Source organism: Camelus ferus, chromosome 35, assembly GCF_009834535.1.
Source record: "Camelus ferus isolate YT-003-E chromosome 35, BCGSAC_Cfer_1.0, whole genome shotgun sequence".
Taxonomy (NCBI): domain Eukaryota; kingdom Metazoa; phylum Chordata; class Mammalia; order Artiodactyla; family Camelidae; genus Camelus; species Camelus ferus.
In genome coordinates, this window is record NC_045730.1 from 27,599,235 (window position 1) to 27,619,431 (window position 20,197).

At 44.8% G+C, this 20,197-nt stretch overlaps 1 protein-coding gene across 1 annotated transcript; it reads right to left on the minus strand.

Moving 5' to 3' along the window:
• Window positions 1–2,164: 2,164 nt before the first annotated feature.
• On the minus strand, window positions 2,165–19,817 carry LOC116661546. Its single transcript, XM_032473841.1, has 5 exons — window positions 19,709–19,817; window positions 15,874–15,984; window positions 14,933–15,152; window positions 5,492–5,617; window positions 2,165–2,522 (listed from the first exon to the last, which is right to left on the minus strand). The coding sequence occupies exons 1-5, from the start codon at window positions 19,815–19,817 to the stop codon at window positions 2,441–2,443; spliced, it is 648 nt and encodes a 215-aa protein (XP_032329732.1). The 3' UTR covers window positions 2,165–2,440.
• Window positions 19,818–20,197: the final 380 nt, after the last annotated feature.

Sequence of the window (20,197 nt, forward strand, 5' to 3'; positions counted from 1 at the left end):
CTGACGGTCCAGCCCCTCCTTGGACACCCAGAGGAACCTGGACTCTGGCAGGTTAGAGGCAGGGTCAATTCTAAAACCCAGGCTTATTTGTCCCCACAATTCAGTATTTATTCAGTGACAGCACATGGAATATAACGAAGAACTTGTTTAAAAAAGAAACTTGGCATGATGTTATATATTTAGCTTACTCAAGAAACAAAATTTAAATCCAGTCATACTCCTTCCCACCTGACCTACTTTCCTTTCTCCTGTACTAGAACCAGATTATCGCCCACCCAGCCTTAACTTGGGTCCTGACTCCACTTACCTCCCTCCCAAACACCACATGAGATGATTCCTCAGCCTGGATGTGGGACCAGCAGGTACAACAGGCTTTAGTGGAAAAGAACTGGTTGTGCACAGATGCCAACTAAACACTGTAGAATCCTGGTGTCCCACAATAATAATCATGACAGCTGTTTGCAAGTGTCCCCAAAGCCCATTTCAGACTCTCACTGCTAATTTTGCTGGGACATAAATATAAACCTTGTGGACGGCTGGGCTGGACTGCTATGCTGGGTCTCTGATCCAGGAACCTCAGTGTCTGCTCCCTGCACCCAGCTCCCTGTTCTGTTCATGCATGTGCATCAAGCAGCTGTTTAGTGTCCATTTTAATATCTTAAACAGTGCATTTCAGTATTGTCTTTATCCACAAATACGTGTACCACACAGTAGTAATGATTAATCTCAGTCTTTGCTTTCTTTGTTCTTAGAGAGTCAGATAAATGGATAGCAAAGATAACAAATTCATAGAGCGCTATAATATAGTATTTCATTTATTTCAATGACAGGATTTATTTAAAGAGCTTAAGTAGAAATTCCTTGCATTTATGGCGTCATTAAACGTCGGAAGCTGCTATATTTTATAAACTTCATTTCATGCGAGATGTTATCACTTACAGATGTGCTCCTGAATTTGAGGGGTTGCTGTCATCTCAGACGGAGTCCCTAAAAAATGTCAACACTCTGCACTATTGCCATCATGACAAGAACCCAGACAGATGAAATTTGGAAAGCCCTGTGGCTTTCTAGTGCACAGACAGAAGATGGTATTTCAGAAGGAAAAAGCCTGAATTACAGAAGATGATAAATGAAAAGGTCTAACATGTACTTCCCTTACAAAGAACTAATACTTCTTTGGTTGATAATAACATCTGTCAGTAATTATGAAAAGAGCGTGACAGATGCATAGGTACTTAAATATTAGCCAGGGCTGTTGCTAAACATTGACACAGATTCAGTAATCCCCATAGAAACTCTACGAGTGTCGGTACTATTATTACCCCCCATTTTATGATGGGGAACTTAGTAAACACAGAGGCTAAATGTCTTTACAAGGTGGGCGACGACAGCGGAGAAACCAGCAAAGGTGTTCCATCCTGACTCTGCGCTCTTGGCCACTTCTCTTTTTTTTTTTTTTTTGGTGGTGGGGAGATAATAAGGTAATTCTGCTGGGGGTTGGGGGAGGTAATTAGGGTTATTTGTCTATTTTAGAGGAGGTTCTGGGGGCTGAACCCAGGACCAGTTATGCGTGCTATGCATGCGCCCCATCACTTGAGCTTGTACCCTCCCCTCTCTAGTCTATGCTCTTAGCTGCTAATCCTCACTGCCCCACATGGTAGCTCTGGGGGGAACTACAGTTCATTCATTCACTCACTCGTTAAAACTCAGCCTTCCCGGTGCCTGGGATTCAGCAGTGAACAAGACAACATGGTTCTTGCCCTAAATGAGATTTTCAGCCTCCTGACATATTAGTTTCATTTTAACCAGGAAGAAACAAGGTCAAGAAGATTAGCCTTTTCCTGTTAACACCGGAGGATACATGAGGTGCTTTATTTCATTTCTGCAATTTGACTTACACCATGGGGAGGGAAAGCTGCCTTGCAGATCCCGGAGCTCACAAGCCTGTTCAATCACGAATTTCTTTAACACTGTCCTTACTTGATACTGATCTGAGAAAGGATGAAAGTAAACCTAAAAGATTTCTAAGAGAGTGTGTGGCTTATACAGGGTACTTAGCCAGCCACTGTTTACTATTCTAACAGGAATCTGTTGGCATATTCTTTTTCTTTCCTTTTTCTTTTATGGGCAGCTTTTAGAAACCAAACCAACACCAAACAAACCAAATCACTGATAATTCAACAGCAGGTTTTAAATCACCCCCAAGACAGCAGCTAAACTCGGTTTAGACTTACAATGTGGCTTCTGCTGGCTGGATTGAAGAATGTATCTCTATCCTGAATATATAAGTCATTCACACAGCTCTTCTCAAATAGGGCAATGAAAAACTCTTGCTCCGGCTTGATGATACTTTCATCCACATGAAGGACTTTCATAAAACAGCTGAAATTATCAAAGGCTGAGTACCGGGTTTTCAGATCATTGGGCTTCAGAGGCAATTTTATGTGCAGTATCTCAGCCTATGTACAGAGCACCTCCCACAGGGTGTGTACTTTTGCAAATACAAGCTTGTCACCCAAAACCTATATTGGGAGAATGAAAACACAAACCAGGAAACTAACTATTTTCAGATTTTCAGTCCACAGATTTTTCTTACGTTGGTGGCAGTTAAAGCACTTGTGCAAACACACACACATATGACACTGGTAAAAGTGAAGATATAATAAAAATAAATTTGCAAACCATCACAGTTTTTTGCCTTAAAGATAATTTCTTTGTTGAAATTACTGAAAAGTTATTTAAAATCCTTACAGTTCATTCATAAAATAACCAATGTTTTAGATTAAGAAAAGCAAACTTGTTAATTTTTAGTCCAAATTAGTAACTAAAAATAGAAACACCAAAATATTCTTTCCAGTGGTATTGTAATGTCAATTTTTTAAATTTCTGAAACCTAGGACTATTTACATATCTGTTCACTATAGTGTTAAACAGCCATTAAAGGGATTTTAAAAAATTATGTTTATTGATATGGAATATATAATAAAAGGAAATAGCAAAAAAATGTGAAATAATAATTTTCCTCTTTGGAAGGGAAAAATATCTTCATTTGAACAAAAAAAAGTTTAGAAGGATTTTAAGATTCTTTATATATAATTAAGGTACAGATGATTTTTAATTCCGCCATTCTTTCATTTTCAATTTTCGTGGGTAAATTGTTATAATAAAAAATCTTTTAAAAGTTTCTTGCATGAATACATTAATAGATATATTTATGACTAAATTCTCTGGCTATTAAAAAAGATCTCCTAGCTTTGGATCTGAAACGTACATTCCATAATGCAGATTCTGACTGACTCGCCTCCCAGCCCACAGCGAAGTAACGGCTAGGGTGACATGTTTCAAATACCATTCCAGGTAACATGCAGGCTCCCAGCCAATGGCTGCAAAGGGACTGACACTGATTTGGTTGCTCCCAGCTGCAGACCATTACAGATGATGTTAGATTCCTAGGCTCATGTTTTCTCTGTCAAAGGAAATCAGAAAATTTTAGGCTTTTACTTTCACCAAGGGAACAAGTTGTTTGATTTTTTTTATGCAAAAAAATAACAACAAACCACTTTGAACCTGATGAAAAGACATTTGCTCAAAACAGCACAGTAGCAATGAATGTGCTCTGGCTGGCAGGGACTTGTTGGATTACTGTGAGTGCTGGACTCCTCACATGGAATTCCCTTGGCACTCCAGAAGGCCTGTGTTGTCCCCATGGGTTTGTGGCTATATGTGGTGGACAAAAGTCTCTGGTTTTGCCACAATTTCAAAGCCATTTTTAGCTTATGAAAGGTTTTGCACTCAAAGAGAGTTTTCTTGAGTCAACTCACTGATGTCATTCACCTTAGTTATAGTCCAGATCTGACATTCTAGACTCTTAAAATCTTGCAGACATTCAATGGTTTAGGTTTGGATGTGTATTCACCTCTGTAGGCCTGGACCAAATTAGATAAAGCCACCTGGACAAGTTCAGCAAAATGCAAAGACGTTTTTCTCTCTGCAAGACTGAAATGTCTGTGAAGCTATAAAAACTTCTGCATCTACAAAAATAGGGAACAAACTCATCAAAAACATCTATCCATAATGCATGGCCATTTTAAAAAAATACTGTATTTACTGCTATTAAATTCTATCTGGCTTTTGCCAAATTGTGTCCTAAACTGTAAGGAAAGTATATAAATGTAGAGAATTTTTGACCTTTTAAGAGAAAAAGGAACCCTCCTACTCGGTTGGTGGGAATGTAAATTGGTGCAGCCACTATGGGGGACAGTATAGAGGTTCCTTAAAAAACTAAAAATAGACTTCCATGTGATCCAGCAATCCCATTCATGGGTATATGTCTGGAGAAAAATATAATTCAAAAAGACACATGCACCCCAATTTTCACAGCAGCACTATTAACAATAGCCAAGACACTTAAACAACCCAAATGTTCAATGACAAATGACTGGATGAAGAAGGTGTGGTATATTATATATATATATGTATATATACATATATACATATATACACACACATATATACAGATGAACATACACACACAATGGAATACTGCTTAGCCATAAAAAATAAAATAATGCCATTTGCAATAACATGGATAGATCTACAGTATATTTTGCTAAGTGAAATAAGTCAGGGAAAGAAAAAAATATTCTATGTATTAACTTATACGTATATCTAAAAAATAAAACAAATTAATGACAATAATAAAACAGAAATAGACTCACAGGTACACAGAACAGACTGTTGGTTACCAATGGGGAGAAGGAGGAGAGGGGAGGCAGGAAGAGGGTAGAGGATTGAGAGGTAAAAAGTACTATGTATAAAATGGATAGGTTACAGGGCTGTATCATACAGCACAGTGAAATATAGCCATTATTTTATGGTGATTTTAAATGGAATATAATCTATAAAAATGTTGAGCCTCTTTGTTGTACACCTGAAACTAATATGATGTAAATCAACTACTCAATTACAAAATTTGTAATCAAAGTTTTCTTTTCATATTATTTGCAATAATTTAGAAGCCAGCACTGTCAACTGAAACATAGTGCAAGTCACAATTTTCCAGTAATCCCATTTAGAAAATAAATAGGAACTAGTGAAATTAATTCCAGTAATAATTATATTTATCCCAATATATCCAATATACTATCATTTCAAAAGTGTGATTAACACTTTTAAAACTTATTAATAAATATTTTACATTATTTTTGCTGTATGAAGTCTTGAAAATCTATTATGTATTTTCCACTTATAGAACATCTCAATTCAAAGTAGCCACATGTGGCTGGTGGCTACCATACTAGACAGAGCAGATTACACCATTCCCACTTCTGATAAATTACCTGCTCTTACTTATTTAAAAAACTTGCAGGAAAGGCTTTAGATATTCCCTATATCAAACAAAGCAACCTTGACGGGTGGGGAGTATCTTCATTATAAACTGAAAAATAAAGGTAAGAAAGCCATGGTTACATGTATGTTAATGTAACAATACCTTCTTAATTCATTCAGGACTTTACAATCTTTCTTCATATGCCAAGGATTCACTGTCACTGCGCAATGTTTTTCACTATTATCATCTTTGTAATTGAGAGGCTTCCGATGACTCTGCTTTGTGCATCTGTACATAAAAGAAAATAACAAAACAGAGAAAAAGGACTTATTAAAGATAATTTAGGGGGGATGGTATAGCTCAAGTGAAAGATCATATTCTTAGCATGCACAAGGGCCTGGGTTCAATCCCCAGTACTTCTTCTAAAAATAAAATAACTAAATAAAAACTTAATTACCAACCCCCTGCAAAAAATTAATTAATTACTTTAATGAAGAGTTAAAAAAAGATAATTTAATCCATGCTTATCAGGCTTGAATAGCTATAATGAATGCCCCTCCCCCCATTAATTTAGAAGATGTCTCACAGTATTTCTGAACATAAAGTCTAAAATACAATTCAGAACACTTTCTGATGGTCAGCATGATTTTAACAAAAAAATAGATAATTACCTCCCTGGTGTCAAAGCTCTGTCAGAGATGGGCACAGAAAATTTAGTAAAAATGATTTTGCAATTACCTTTGAAAGAAATGCTGAGAAATGATCTTTTCTGTTGGAAATTAGTCTGCTTTTACATTCTGCAGTAGGCATACGTGCTTACAAACCAGGCAGGAACTGGATCATATTTTACACATACTTTAGAAACTGATTTGAATTTTGCTCTCTACCTGCAAGGCTATATCTTAGGTAATAACATAAGCTGGCCACTGTATTAATTTTGTTTCCCTGTTTGCTTAATCCTCACAACAACTCTGTAAGCTTCTATTATTACCCCCATATAACAGATAAAGGGCTTGAGGCAGAAAATAATTTGGGTAACTTGGTAAATGGTGGAGCTGGTTAAGACTGCAGCCAGTCTGACACTCAAGTCCATTCTCCTCACCGATGTCTGATACTGCTGCCTTCATTCAGCAATGACCATTGATTTCATATTTATCTGTGTCATTTCTAAAAGCACAAAGCTATATTAGTACAGCTGTGTAAATAATTCTTTTGAGATGTGATTGCCAAAAAAACAAAAATAAAATAAAATCACGGTGCCACCGGGGGGAGGGCGAAATGCATATGGACAGACAAAAGAGGACTTTTTGAGGACACAGTTGCACAACTCTAGAAATAGCTAAAATTGCTGACTTGTACAATTATAATGTGTGAATTTTATGGACTGTAAATTGCACCTTAATACAGCTATTAAATTAAGAACCTGGGATACCAAATTAAGACTAAAACACATATATATATCACACAAAGAACAAGAGGCAAATATCATTATTTACTGAACCATTTTCCTTCATGCAGCTTCCTTTCCTCACCCGTTCTGGAAAGGATGATTCATTTTTAAAATAGTATTTTAATCTATTCAGCAAATAATTTTTGACTGCCTACTATGTACCCAGGACTAGTCTAGGCACTTGGAATGGATAAATAAACAAAACAAAAGTCCTGTCCTCATGGAGCTTGGTTGGAGTCTAGCTGGGGTGGGGGGTGGAGATGTCAATTCACACAACAGAGCAGCAGAGGAGGTGGCATGTTAGGAAAGAGGAACCATGGAAAAAAGTGAAAATGGCAAGGTAAAGAGAGTTGAGAGTATGGGATGAGGGTGATGTTGTATTATATACCAAAGCAGGCCACACTGAGGACTGAGGTTAGAACTAGGACTAGGAGGTGAGAAGTCCCAGGTGGACGGAATAACCATCACCAAGGCCAGATTGCACCTCGCATGTTCCAGAATGGGGGCACGGCTGGAGCTGCGGAGAAGGGTCAGTGCAGATCCTGTATGGCCTTGGAGGACGTTGTAAGGACTGTGGCTTTTACCTGGAGTGAAATAGGGAGGCACTGCAGAAGGATGATACAATCTGACATAGGTTTTCAAGGTTCACTTGAGTGCCGAGTGAGAATCGTCGAGACGGGTCAGAGATGAAAGGAGGGAAACCTCTGAGAAGGGCTGTGCAGGAGGAGAGGACAGTGGCTCAGGGCAGGGAAGCAGCAGTGGAGGCAGGAGCCATGGTGAGAAGTGGCTGGGTTCTGGATATGTTTTAAAGGCAGTGTTAAACCAGATCTATTGACAGAATTCATGTGGTATGTCCGTGAAAGTCAGAATAACTCCAAGATTTTTGACCCAAGCAGCTGGAAGGATTAAGTTCTCACTAACTGAAAGGGGGAGGCTGCAGAAAGAACCAGTGTGGGGGGTAGGAGGACCAAGAGCTCAGTTTTTACACATGTTGGTTTTAAGATATCAGTGTTCCAAGTGAAGATGTCAAATCAGCAGAAGATTGTAAGAGTCCAGAGTTGGAGAGAAAAAGTCTAGCTGGAGACAGAAATGTGGGAATCATGGGTCACACAGTTGGCAGAGGAAGACATGAAACCCAGGTACTCAAACATTAAGATAACCTGGCATTAACCATAGAAGTTATACTTGAGTGCCTGCCTACTAGGTGTGGATATCAGTCTTATTTCCCGACCACTCGAGTTTTAAAAAGGAACTTACAAATGAATTCTTTCAAGACACTGCCTCCAGTGGGTGGGTCCAGAGCTGGAGTGGGAGAATGGGATGGTGCACGCTACACCCTAAGGCAGAATGTGTGTGTGTGTGTGTGTGTATGTGTGTGTGTGTGTGTGTGTGTGTGTGTGTGTACACATGTGTGTGTGAGCAAGGGGATGAGTTACACCTGGCTTAAGAAAAAGAGCTAGTAAATCTAGAAGCCGAAAGATGAAAGAACATCCAGATCTGGTAGAGGGAACAGGGGAAACACTGTGTACTGTAAGACATATCCCCATAATGCCATTTCCCACCATCCTTTCATCAGGAACACAGTTGGAAAGGGGGGAATTATGTAGATATGTGCGATGTACACAAACTTTCTGACTATGTAACACTGAATATCTACATATGTAGCAAGTTAAGGATATTTATATCTGCTCCAAATTTAATGACACGTTCACAACAGAGGGAAAATAAAATATTGAGGACTGGTAGAAGTATCCTAGAAGGCCTTTCAATGCTCAGAGTGGAAGCAAATCAGCTTCACCCCACAAAGAATGTCATTAAGGCTCAAGAATGTTTATATTTGCTTAAGAAATTGAGAGTTACAACTTCCTGCTTTAAAGAATTAACTTTAAGACAGACACCATACTATAAGCAACATCTATACTGCTGATTTCTTAAAGCTATTTTTAGTTCCTGCTTGTTCTGATGTACTCCAGAAACTATGCAAAGAAAACCTTCTATACAAAGGCTTAAAGGAATAAAAAAAGAAATAACACTGCATTCTTTTAAGTGTTCTCTGTACTGAAAGTCACTTGAAAATGCAGCACCCTGGCACAAGTCTACACTTTTAACAATAAATTCCTTTGCATAATTTTTCAATCGCTATGTGACTTTGTGTCAGTCTCTCACTCAGAAGCAGAATGGAGTACCAGAAAGTGACACGTCATGTCTAAAACTGCAGATGTGGAAGATGAACGGACACCAGGACACAGCTAAGTGGGAGGGTGAGGTTTACCTTTTAAGTTACCGTAAGTGCAGTTGCACCTGCTCCCTGTTTCCCCTGTGAAGTGAAGAGCTAGTCTTTTCCAGAAAAGCTCTCATTCTGAGAACTGTCTTCTTTAAAATATTTGGAGATTCTCTTTTATGGTTCTTTCACTCTTAAGTCTTTGCCCAGCTCTACATCCCATAACAAGTGTTAAAATTATCCAAAAGCCTATTGTTACAGAACATACTCTACAAAAGCTGAGGTTTCCCAGGGTTAGGATCCCAGAACTCTGCTACCAGATAATCCTAAAGCCTTCCTTCCATAACTGACTCTTCTGCCAATTCCCAGGTGCGGGCAAATTCGGCTTCTCAGACCAGGTAACTTTCTATATCTGCCTACGAACACTCTACTGCCAGTAAAGGAACTCTCAGACAGGAAGCAATCAAAGTCCCTAGTGAGGATTGCCTCCTTCAAACAATCAAGATGCCATCACTAAGCAAATATTTAAACCTACTGCAAAACTTCTGAAGACATCTTACAAACAATATAGTTTCCATAGATGCCTACTACTTGCTCTGGAACAGTGATTTCCAATGGAGGGAACAAAGGACCCCATGACCCAAGCAATTTTTTAAAACTGCACATAACAGTCTCTCTTCATGTGAGGATTCAGGCAAGCCCGTCTTACAGGTCTAGGTGTAACAGAATGACAGCACCTCTAGGAGTAGGGTGAAAAGGAGCGAGGTAGACTTTCAGTGAAAGGGGGTGATGTAATAGGTCCCATCGCCCACTTACCTCCCACCACAGGACAATCATCTCAGATCGAGAACAAACACTTTGGGAAACAGAGGTTGTTTATGTTTTTATGGTTTTCTGGTGGAAATAATGCCCTGAGTCATGTGAAGTTGTGGCTGCAAAATTGAACAGGGGACCAGACATTTTCACATTCAGGACACAAATAGCCCCTGGGTTACCACCATATCTGCTCTCCCCTTTTCCTGTTCACCCCAAAAGCTGCAGGAATCTCCTGCTTGCAGTGACACCCACCACTTCTCACAAATTCCTGCCAAGTTCACGTCAGCAGCTGGTGGTCTCAAAGTCACCATTTGTACTGCTCTGAAGTCCCTCCATTACTTTATATCCCTTCTATTTTCTCTGTTGTCTTCCTAGATACACTTGCATTCAGAAGCTGGTTACCCCACTAACATTGCCTCTGTAATCAGGATATAGGAAGTAGAGATTCAGCTGTAACCTTTCCCAGAATAATTGTCATGCCACTCTAGTTTCCCAACAAAATACTCTGGCATCCTTCATATCACCCAAAGAAACACCGCATAACTTAGAGGTTGTAAAAGTAGAGGGCTTTCTCTACAGGAAAACACTGTGGCTTGTGGTAGAGTTGTGATTTCAGTTTTTGCAACTAGTTACAGGCAAAAAGACATGTTCCACAAATTTTTTTCAAGCGTTTAGAATTTAAACTTTTATTAAATACAGAGCCGGTGGACTAACCATAATCTAGGAACATATGGTCATATTATCAAATAATGTTCATGTCTGACTTACAGACATATAAGAACTTGAATTACACCTGCATCCTGTAGGCCTTTAGAATTGGATATGAAGCATCCTGTGAGACAAAAAACCTCCTATCCAGCCACAGAACACCTTACAGACAACATCACATTAATGCCACTGAATACATTAAGTATAGTCCATGTATGGTTAAGTTACATCTCCAATTTCTCAGAGCTGGAAAGGAGATGTCTAGAAAAGCTGGAAAAGACAAATTACCAAAACAGCTCAAAAGTTAAAGCAGACTCCTGCACCTCCCAGAGTGAAGGGCGGAGGAGGCATTGCCCACCACACTCTCCTCCCCCAGGATGTGTCATGTGGGGAAGCAGGCAGGAGTGGGTGGCTGGGACTCGGAGGTGGAGAGGTGATGAAAGCAAGAGTGGAACTGCTCTGGTCCTAGAACAACAGAGCTTCAGTTCAACCCGCTCCCTCTTCCACATTCCCTCCCACCTACGTGACAAACAGAGCACAGTCACGCACTTTCTGCCCATGACGGCGACTACTAGGAGGAAAGGGACCAGGATAAAAGCATGTCCTATAAAAGATCAGTCTGATTTTAAAGACTGTGTTATAAACAATGGACAGCACTGTCAGAGTGGGACACTAGTGAGGCGCTCAAATAGGGTGGAGGAGGGTGAGGATCCATTTCCAGCACTTCCATGTCTTTTATCACTCCTATTTCTGACCTTTCCTTTGCCACTTTTTGTAGCACTGCAATCACTGGCAGGTAAACGTGCAGCAATTGGACTTGGCCGCTTGGCTGATGGGGCTACATTTCCCAGCACTGGAATGAAAAGGCACTGGAAGAGGATCAGCTGGAAGATGTGAACCGCACTCCTGGCCTGTGCCAAACACTAACCAGGTGACCCTGGTTTAGGCTCTTTGTCTCTCTGGGCTTCCGGCGGTTTACTTATAAAAGGAGGTTTTGTCATTGCACAAATATATCCAATATGAAATGTAACGTGAAAGTCAAGCATAATGACATCTCACCTGTTTGCCTCAGGGAACTGTACAAGCACTGAACACTATGTGAATGTAAACACAGAGTTAAGAAAACTGTTGAGGTAAAGCACTACACGGAACATGGAGTTAAAGTTTTATGGATTTTCTTAGCTTTCTTTTTTAATTGCAAGACTGAATTAATTGTTATTATCTATAATCCACACCACCACCCCTGTGAATAAATAAAGTAGGTAAGCACTGCCTGGATGTCTGCTATTGCCCGATGCTAAGCAGGGTGAGGGGTAAAAAGGAGGCTGAACAAGGGAGTCTTCTCCAGTTACGAGCTAAGTGAGGAGACACATTGGAAACCACCCTGGAATGGTACCAAGTCAGCACTCAAAGCCAAGTTTACAGGCTACCCATCATAAACACTGCAGGAATACAAAGAGGAGCTAGAAGTATTTGGAGTAAATAGGGAAGACTCTATGAAGGGGATGGGGCTCCAACTAGTTCTCAGGGAAATTCTAAGCTGTTTTAACTGAGGACTGGGTAGGAAATGGCTGGTGACTCCTGGTTTTTAATAAGGCACAGGTTACCCTAAGAGGCTAAGTCACATAATGATTGGAACATATAAGGTAAGGCCAAAATGATGGAGGGTCGACACTACCTGTCTGAGATCTGGTTGCGGTAAGTCTTTGACTTGACTCTAGATGTTGGAGGGTCAGAAGTGTAGGTTGACTGAAGGGGGGGGTGAGAATATCCAAGAAATCAATAGAAGGGAAAATTCATGTATCAGGGGTGAAAGCTCTTCATCAGAGTATCAGCAATCAGAATAGACACTTGAAACCAAAAACATACAGTTCCAGAAGCTGACAAAATGTGGAGGGTGAAGAGACGAAGATAAATCAAAGACCATTCCAAGCCTTTGGGAATTCAAGACCAGAAGAATTATTATCCCACTGAATAAGTGGAGACGCTGCAAGAAAAAAGATTATGAAATCAGCTTTAGACATGTTGAATCTTACACATGAGCTAAGAGTAGGTGTTCTCTAAGAAGCTCAAAATTCAAAACTGAAGCACAGATCAAGAGTACAGGCTTAAGATGCAGATGGACAAGACATGATAAATCTCCTAAAAGAAAACATAGGCAAAACATTATCTGACATAAATCTTAGCAATGTTCTCCTAGTGCATGCTACCTAGGCAATGGAAATAAGAGAAAAAAATAAACAAATGGGACATAATTAAACTCATATGTTTCTTCACAGCAAAGGCAACCAAAAGTAAAACAAAACAACAACCTAAGAATGGGAGAAAATATTTGCAAATGATACGACTAACAAAGGCTTAATTTTCAGAATATATAAACAGCTCATACAACTTAATACCAAAAAAACAAACAACTCAATCAAAAATAGGCAGAAGACCTAAACAAGCATTTCTCCAATGAAGACACAAATGGCCAATAGGCACAAGAAAAAATGCTCAGTATCACTAATAAACAGAGAAATGCAAATCAAAACTGCAATGAGGTATCAGCCCACACCAGTCATAATGGCCATCTCTGAGAAGTTCATGAATGATAAATGCTAGAGAGGTTGTAGAGGGAAGGGTACCCTCTTGCACTGCTGGTGGGAATCCAGTTTGGTGTACTCATTATGGAAAGCATGGAAATCCCTCAAAAATCTAAAAGTAGACTTATCCTGTGTCCCAGCAATCCCACTTCTGGGTATATAACTGGACAGAACGCCAATGTGAAAAGATACCTGCACCCCAGTATTCATAGCACCACTGTATACAATAGCCGAGACATGGAGGCAAGCTAAATGTAGCAACAGATGACTGGATAAAGATGTTGTGGCATATTTATACACTGGCATAATACTCTACTATGAAAAGGACAATATAAAACCATTTTCAGTAACATGGATTGAGGTAGAGATCGTCACTCTAAGTGAAAGCAGCCAGAAACAGAAAAATAACAAATGATACCGACTCATATGTGCAATCTAAAAAAAGAGAGAAAAAGACACTGTGAACTCATCTACAAAACAGAAACAGACTTGCAGACTTAGAAAGCAATCTTAAGGTTACCAGGGAAAGGGGATGGGAAGGGATAAATTTGGAAGTTTGAGATTTACAAATGTTAGCCACTATATATAAAAATAGATTTTAATAAAATTTCTTCTGTGTAGCACAGAAACCTATGTTCATTATCCAGCAATAACCTATAATGAAAAAGCCGATACAGCCACCAACTGAGGAAGCAAGAGAAGAAAGGAGAGTTAGTTATGTTGGGCTAGAGCCCACTTCTAAATTCCTTGTCAGCCACTGAGGCTGCCCCGAGTACACTGAGCCCTCCTCCCAGGGACAGGCTGACATGACATGCATCCAGCTGAGGCCGACCCCAGGTCTGGCCCTGGGGGAGATGGGAGCAAGTCCACCAGCTCCCCCTGGGGCAGCACCCCTCCCCGCAGCCCCCGCCTCCTGGCTGCACCGTGCCTGCCTCTCAAGAACCCACTGACTTGGAAATATGTGATCCACGAACCTGGGGCAGTGGCAGGGAGATCGGCAGCGACCTGGCAAGCTGGTCGATTTGCCCCCATCTACCCCACGGCCTGTCCAGGGCTCGGCCTCTGCTACTTCAAGCACAGTCCCCAGGTTAGCCTGCTCCCGGGAGAAGGGCGCGGTGTGGTCGAAGGCAGTGGCGGGTTGTGGGGTCTGCCCATGGAAGCCCGTATATTTGCTTCAAACTCCCCAGCGCATGGCCTGAGTTTGGCCTCTGCTGCCCCAGATTCGTGGAACTCAGGTTACAGGTCTGCCTGCTCCTGGAAGGCAGGTGCTGTGCTGTCAGGGAATGGCGGCGGCTGCGATGGCGGGATTGGGGCTGCCTTGTGAGAGCGCGGGGGTTGCGACCATTTCCCGCTGCTGCTGCAGCCATCCCAGCACACTGATCGCACCGCGCCCACCTCCCAGGAGCAGCCTGACGTGTAACCTGAGTCACAAGAACCTGGGGCTTTAGAGGCCGCCCCCAAGGTCAGGCCGCCGGGAAGATGGGAGCAAATCCAGGGGCTCTCATGGGGCAGCCCCCATTCCATCCGAGGATCCGCGCCCGCACCGCACCCGCCTCCCGGGGGCAGGCCATGGTCTGAGGGTCAGTCGGAGATGCTCCGGAGCCGTCCGGCGCCCTCCCACCTCCCGGGGCTGTGCCTGCTCTCCTAAACCCAGGTATAAGCGGCGGCAAAAACGCGGGGTTCAGGAACTACTAATAGCGGGGTTACCACTAACCACAGCGGCGGCTGGGACCCGCCTCAGGGTCCTAACGGGACGCGCGGCCGTGACCTCACCTCCGCACCCCTCCCTGGGCGCCTCCCAAGCCGCACAGCCCAGGCGTCACCTGCTGGCTCCCCGAGCAGCGCGCCCCCACCAGCGCCCCCTTGACTGCTCGGCAGCGGCAGCCGAGCCGCGGTCAAGCGGCGGCCCTGACCCCAGGCCGTGTTCCTCTTCCAGGAGCTGGTCCAGGAGCAACCGGCTCCCGCCAGCTTCCACGCGTTCTGGGCGGGTTCCGGCGTCAGCGCGTCTGTCCGTCTGCACGTGCGCGCCCCTCCTCCTCCCGCCTGCAGCGCAAATTGCCCGGGTGGGTCTCCTGCTTTACCGGCTCTGGTCACTGGGGCCGGGAGGAGCCATGTGGGGCCCCTCCTGCTCATCCCGCCGGGTCTCCATCCCCAGAGCGTTCACCCCACCACCGACTGGGTCCTGGCACTGAACTAGAACCACGACTGCCTTGGGCCAGGCCACACCCCGCCAGCCCCACTTCCCCTGCTCACCTTCCCCTCCCTGTTACTACCCTCCCACCCCTGGCCAGGCCCAGTCTCCCACCATACCTTGAAGACAGGGCTCCTTCTCCTCACACCTAGGTCCCTGCCCTGACACTCCATCCTGCTAGATCCTAACCTATGGCCCCTACACCCACAAGGTTACCCCTCATGCCTCAGCACAGGATCCCCAACATCCTGAAATTGTCCCCCTCACCTCTCAGCCAGGTGAGTTCCACTCTGAGCGGGCCCCACACCCCTCAACATGTACCCCCTCACCATGGGATCCCCTTCACTCTGAGTGCACCGCTACCCTGAGCTGACTCCCTCATCCCTCAACCTGTGGTTGTGGTGGGGAACTCCGGGCTCCAGTAATGATGACTACTGCCACCAGTGGGGGATCCAACCTAGTGTACACCTTCATAGTTAATATCTGAAGCTAAATGTTGAGGCAGCCTTGGCTGAAGGCGGTTCCATCTCTCGCCCTGGCATCCTGATCCCCGCACCCTGTTCCTCAACTGACCCGATGGGTCAAGGTGATCCCAGGCTGCCAGCCACTGGCCTGTGGGCCTTGGGTGGTTGATGGTCCTGATGGTGGTCTGGACCCCTAGGGCGGAGGCACTGGCATGCAGACCTTTGAGGTGGGGGAGTTCAGAGGGTGCACTTGAGCCCAGGGGTAGACAGCAGATGGTGGGCTGTGTGCATGGGGCTGTGTGCGTGGCCTGGCCTCAGCCCAGGTGGGTGCAGGGACCTTGCTCATTCTCACCAGGCCAGAGGGAAGAGGGATGGGAGCTTTTAAAGAATCAAAGTTAGGAAGCCAAGGCTGGAGAGCAAAGTAGGAAGGTGCACTGGCCAGTCCACCATGAAGCTTGCCGCAACGCTTGTCCCTTGCATCACGGGAGACTGGCAGTTGACTGGCCAATGAGACATCCCCTGCTGTGGTATACTTTACAGGCAATTGAAGGGATTTTGACAGGTAATTTTAATCCAATAATTGTCACTTTCTCTGCGGGAGATCAGCTCTGAAGTCATGGTGAATCTGGCAGGGATCCTGCCTGAACTCCAGCCTGGGACGTTGGAGGACCCACCCAGGAGTCATCCTTTTAGCTCTTACCGAAAGGCACTGTAACAGAGAAGAACAAATATGACTCCATGTTAGATCTGTTCCTTTTCCTTTAACCCTTAGCCCATGAGAAGCCCTAATCCCCTTTCTCTCTCTATGTCTTTACCTATCCTGGAGGTTCCCTATCAAATGAAATCATATAAAAGGTGGCTTTTTTTTCTCGCTGCTCACATATCTTAAGTAGGGAAGGGTGAATTTTTGTTTGTTTGTTTTCACGTGAATTAGCATTTTTGTATTTTGAGAGGGAAGTCCAGATGGATTAAAGATGAGACGTACCAAATGAAGCCCTTTTGGTAACTCTGTGCATAATCTCGTGGTAGGCACTGCTGTTCTAAGTGTGAAACCAGAGCCAGAAGGGAGATGCTTAGCTGTTCTTGTGGCAAAATAAAACCAAACTAAAGCAGAAAACAAAGGCCAAGAAAGACAGCTGGAAAGAAAAACCACAGCCTGGAAAAAGCTTTCCTCATGACCCAAGGTCGGAGAAAAGCTTCACATCCCTGTGGTCCAAAAACCTCTTGAAGCCCAGTGTTCTGAAAAGAAACAAAACACACACAGGCAGTTCCAACGAGAAACAGTGCAGGTGGCCAGAGTCTGCTAGAGATGCTCGACCTGTAAGGTGAGAACATAGGCAGATGGAAAGACTGCAGAGACAGCATTGGCCACCATCACACTGGCAGGTCTTTAGCCCGGTGACAACCAGCCCTGGTGACAACGTGAGCAGGCAGAGGCCCCAGGGGGTCCCCTGGAGGGAAGAGCAAATGGACGCTCCTCTCCAGCAGAACAAGGTACAGGATACGTCAAAGTGCCACAGGAACATCCCTTCCCTAGCAGTGCTGTTCCTTAGAGAAGATCCCACCAAAGTTCTTCCACAATTTTCAAAGATAATCTTTCTTCAGTAACATGAATTCAAAATAATCAATATGTCATCAAGGGATTTTCAGAAGTGACCTGCCCTGGACCCGAACAATAAACACACATAAATACACACCTATACATATAAATATATACAGACATACATACAGGTAAAGAGACAGACAGACTGAAACACAGAGAAGCAGGGGGAGACAGAGAAACAGAGAGACAAGACAGAGAGAGAGGCACTGAGAGACAGAGACAGAAAGAAGGAACACTGGAGATGGTAATGAGTGGAACTCACGCACATTTTCACAAGTCAGTCTGCATGTCAGAACCTGGTCCCAAACTCCATCCAACCTCCAGGGGAGGGTGTGGGGAACACACAAGGGCGTGGGAACAGAAGGCAAAAAAATAGGAAGCCATTGTGGGGCAGCCCACCACAGAGGCCGAGATGGGACACTGGGCCTGTATGTCCACATGACAGAATGACCTAGGAGGTTGTAAGCCAGAGCGGATGATGTCAGAGTTGTCTTTAATTTCAGTCTCAGGACTGGGAGCTGGGAAGCAAGCAGCAAGGAAAGTGACTTTCTCCAGACCCCAATGCAGACCCCGGGCAGTGTGGCATGTGCTCTGCGCTCCGCCAGCCCTCTGTGGGGTCCTTCTTTGCTGAGTCTGTGCAAGAGCTCCCTGTGATGCCAGCCCATGGGGGTGACAGATGCAGTAGGTGTTTCTAGGTCTAGAGACAGGATGGCTTTTCTAGGAAGCAGGGGCCACAATGATCCCCACAGTGCTGATGGGGGATTGGGGAGACCCTGAGAGGCACGTGGCTTTTCCATGGTGACAGCACTGCTGAGTGGGGTAAGCCAGGTCTGAATCCAGCTATGTCTTCAGAGCTGCGGAGCTGGCTTCATCCAGCCCTCCCCAGGGCTATGAGGGGGGCTGAGTTTGTGTCACTGTGTGTGGACATGGCATGGAGTGAGAAATGAGAGATCAGCAGACCAGAAAGTCCCTTGGGGAGCTTTGTGTCAGGAGGAAGTTTGGGTAAGTGGACCCCAGGAACTGACCTCACTTCCCTGGCAATAGAGCCCAACAGAACTTGGAACCGAAGTCACCAGGCACCCACTCTGTAGAGAAGTCCCTACTCAGCTCACTTGGTTGGAGACAGAGGCATGTTCTGCTGCATCCCAATATCCCGAGGCTGCAGCCACCGGAAAGCCCGCAGCGAGGGGCTGTACCAATGCTGCCGGCGCTGGGTCAGGTCTCACCCAAGGTGCCTCTGGCCTTTTGGTCAGAGAGACCCAAAGGTAACACACGGAGTCCCAGGGAAGGCCCGCCCAGGCCAGGCCACCACTCAGATCCCACCCAGGTAGCCCCACGGTCACGTCCTGGCTGGCGGAGGTGGAGAAGTCATGTTGGGGATTGGTTTCTGCATCAAGCAAGAGCAGGTCAGAGGCCTGGGAGGCTGGTCACATCCACAGCCCAGGTCAAAGCTGGCTGGCTGGGATGTGGAGAGCCAGGGAAGTGTCCTGCTGCCCGAGGTGGAGCCCATGCATTCTGGGTATGACTTTTCCCTCCCGGGTGTCTGAGCTGAACAAGGTCCCGGTCTGATCTGGCAGCAGAGGGACGAGTGGACAGAATCAGGAGTGTTCCTGGCCGGGCAGGGCTCTGAGATTTCCAGGCCGGGTCAGCTGCTGGTCACTGTCATTGCAGAGCCAGATACCACATATTGAACAGGTGCTGTTGAGTAAGAACACCAACGCCCCCTCCCCAAGTGAAGGGCTGGTGTGCCACTCTTCTGAGGGCCAGCGCAGGCTCCAGGTGGGTCTGGATATGGAGAGGTCCCCACCACCATGGCCCACAAATCAGTGGGGCAGGCCTCCAACCCAGACATCACACAGGGCTTTCCCCAGGGATCTGCCCGGGGCTAACGGGCAGCTCAGCACACCCGGCTCTGACCTGGAGCACCGTGTCCATCTCGCTGCAAGTCAGGTGGAGGACCAGGGGCCCCTGAAGCAGAGCCCAAAGGTCAGAAAGGCAGGGCTGGTGCATGTGTGCAGGTGGGGGAGGGGAGGGGGCTGGGCCACACAGGGAGGTGTCCCCAGAGGCTACTGTTGAGACCAGAGCAAAAAATCGCCTCAGACCACCTGTCTGGAAGATTTCAGTCACAGAACACATCGTGTGGGCACTTTCTGGGTGGGAGCTGTCTGGAAAGCTCTGGTAAGGTTTCTGTCCTTGAAAGGCACATGGAAATGGAGGCAGGTGGGTAAATTTTTCCTCTCCCACAGCATGAGCTCTCCCACAAGACTTGAAATTCTCACCACATTCAATAGTTACAGAGGAGGCAGGGGCAGGGGCAGATATCAGAGACCAAAAAAAGGACGATCTGGATCCAGCAGGAGACGCCGAGCTCCCTCCTGCCGCTCCTGCAGCGCCTCCTGAACCTGCATCTGCAGCTGGACTGCTGAACAAAGGAGAACCAGTTCAGCCATCACTACGCCCTGGGGCAGAGACCCCTCTGCACCCACTCACACCTTCTTTTCCAAAATGTTCTCCAAAATCCCACCATCCGTCCCCTCCCCCTCCCCCTCCCAAACTTTAAGTCCCTTCCGCTGGAGATGTTTTTGTTTGGTTTTCTTTAGTTTCCTTTGTTTGTTTCACGTCATTTATGACATCATTTATTTTCCTTTTTAGAGTTTCATTAATAAAATATAGACTTTTCCCCTTTTAAATTGTACAATTCAGGAGCATTAGGAGCATTCACAATGTTGTGCGACCATCACTACCATCTAGTTTCATACTATTTCTTTCCTCAAAGTGAAACCATGGATCCAGAGAGCGCACTCCCCTCCCTCCTCACCCAGACCCTGAC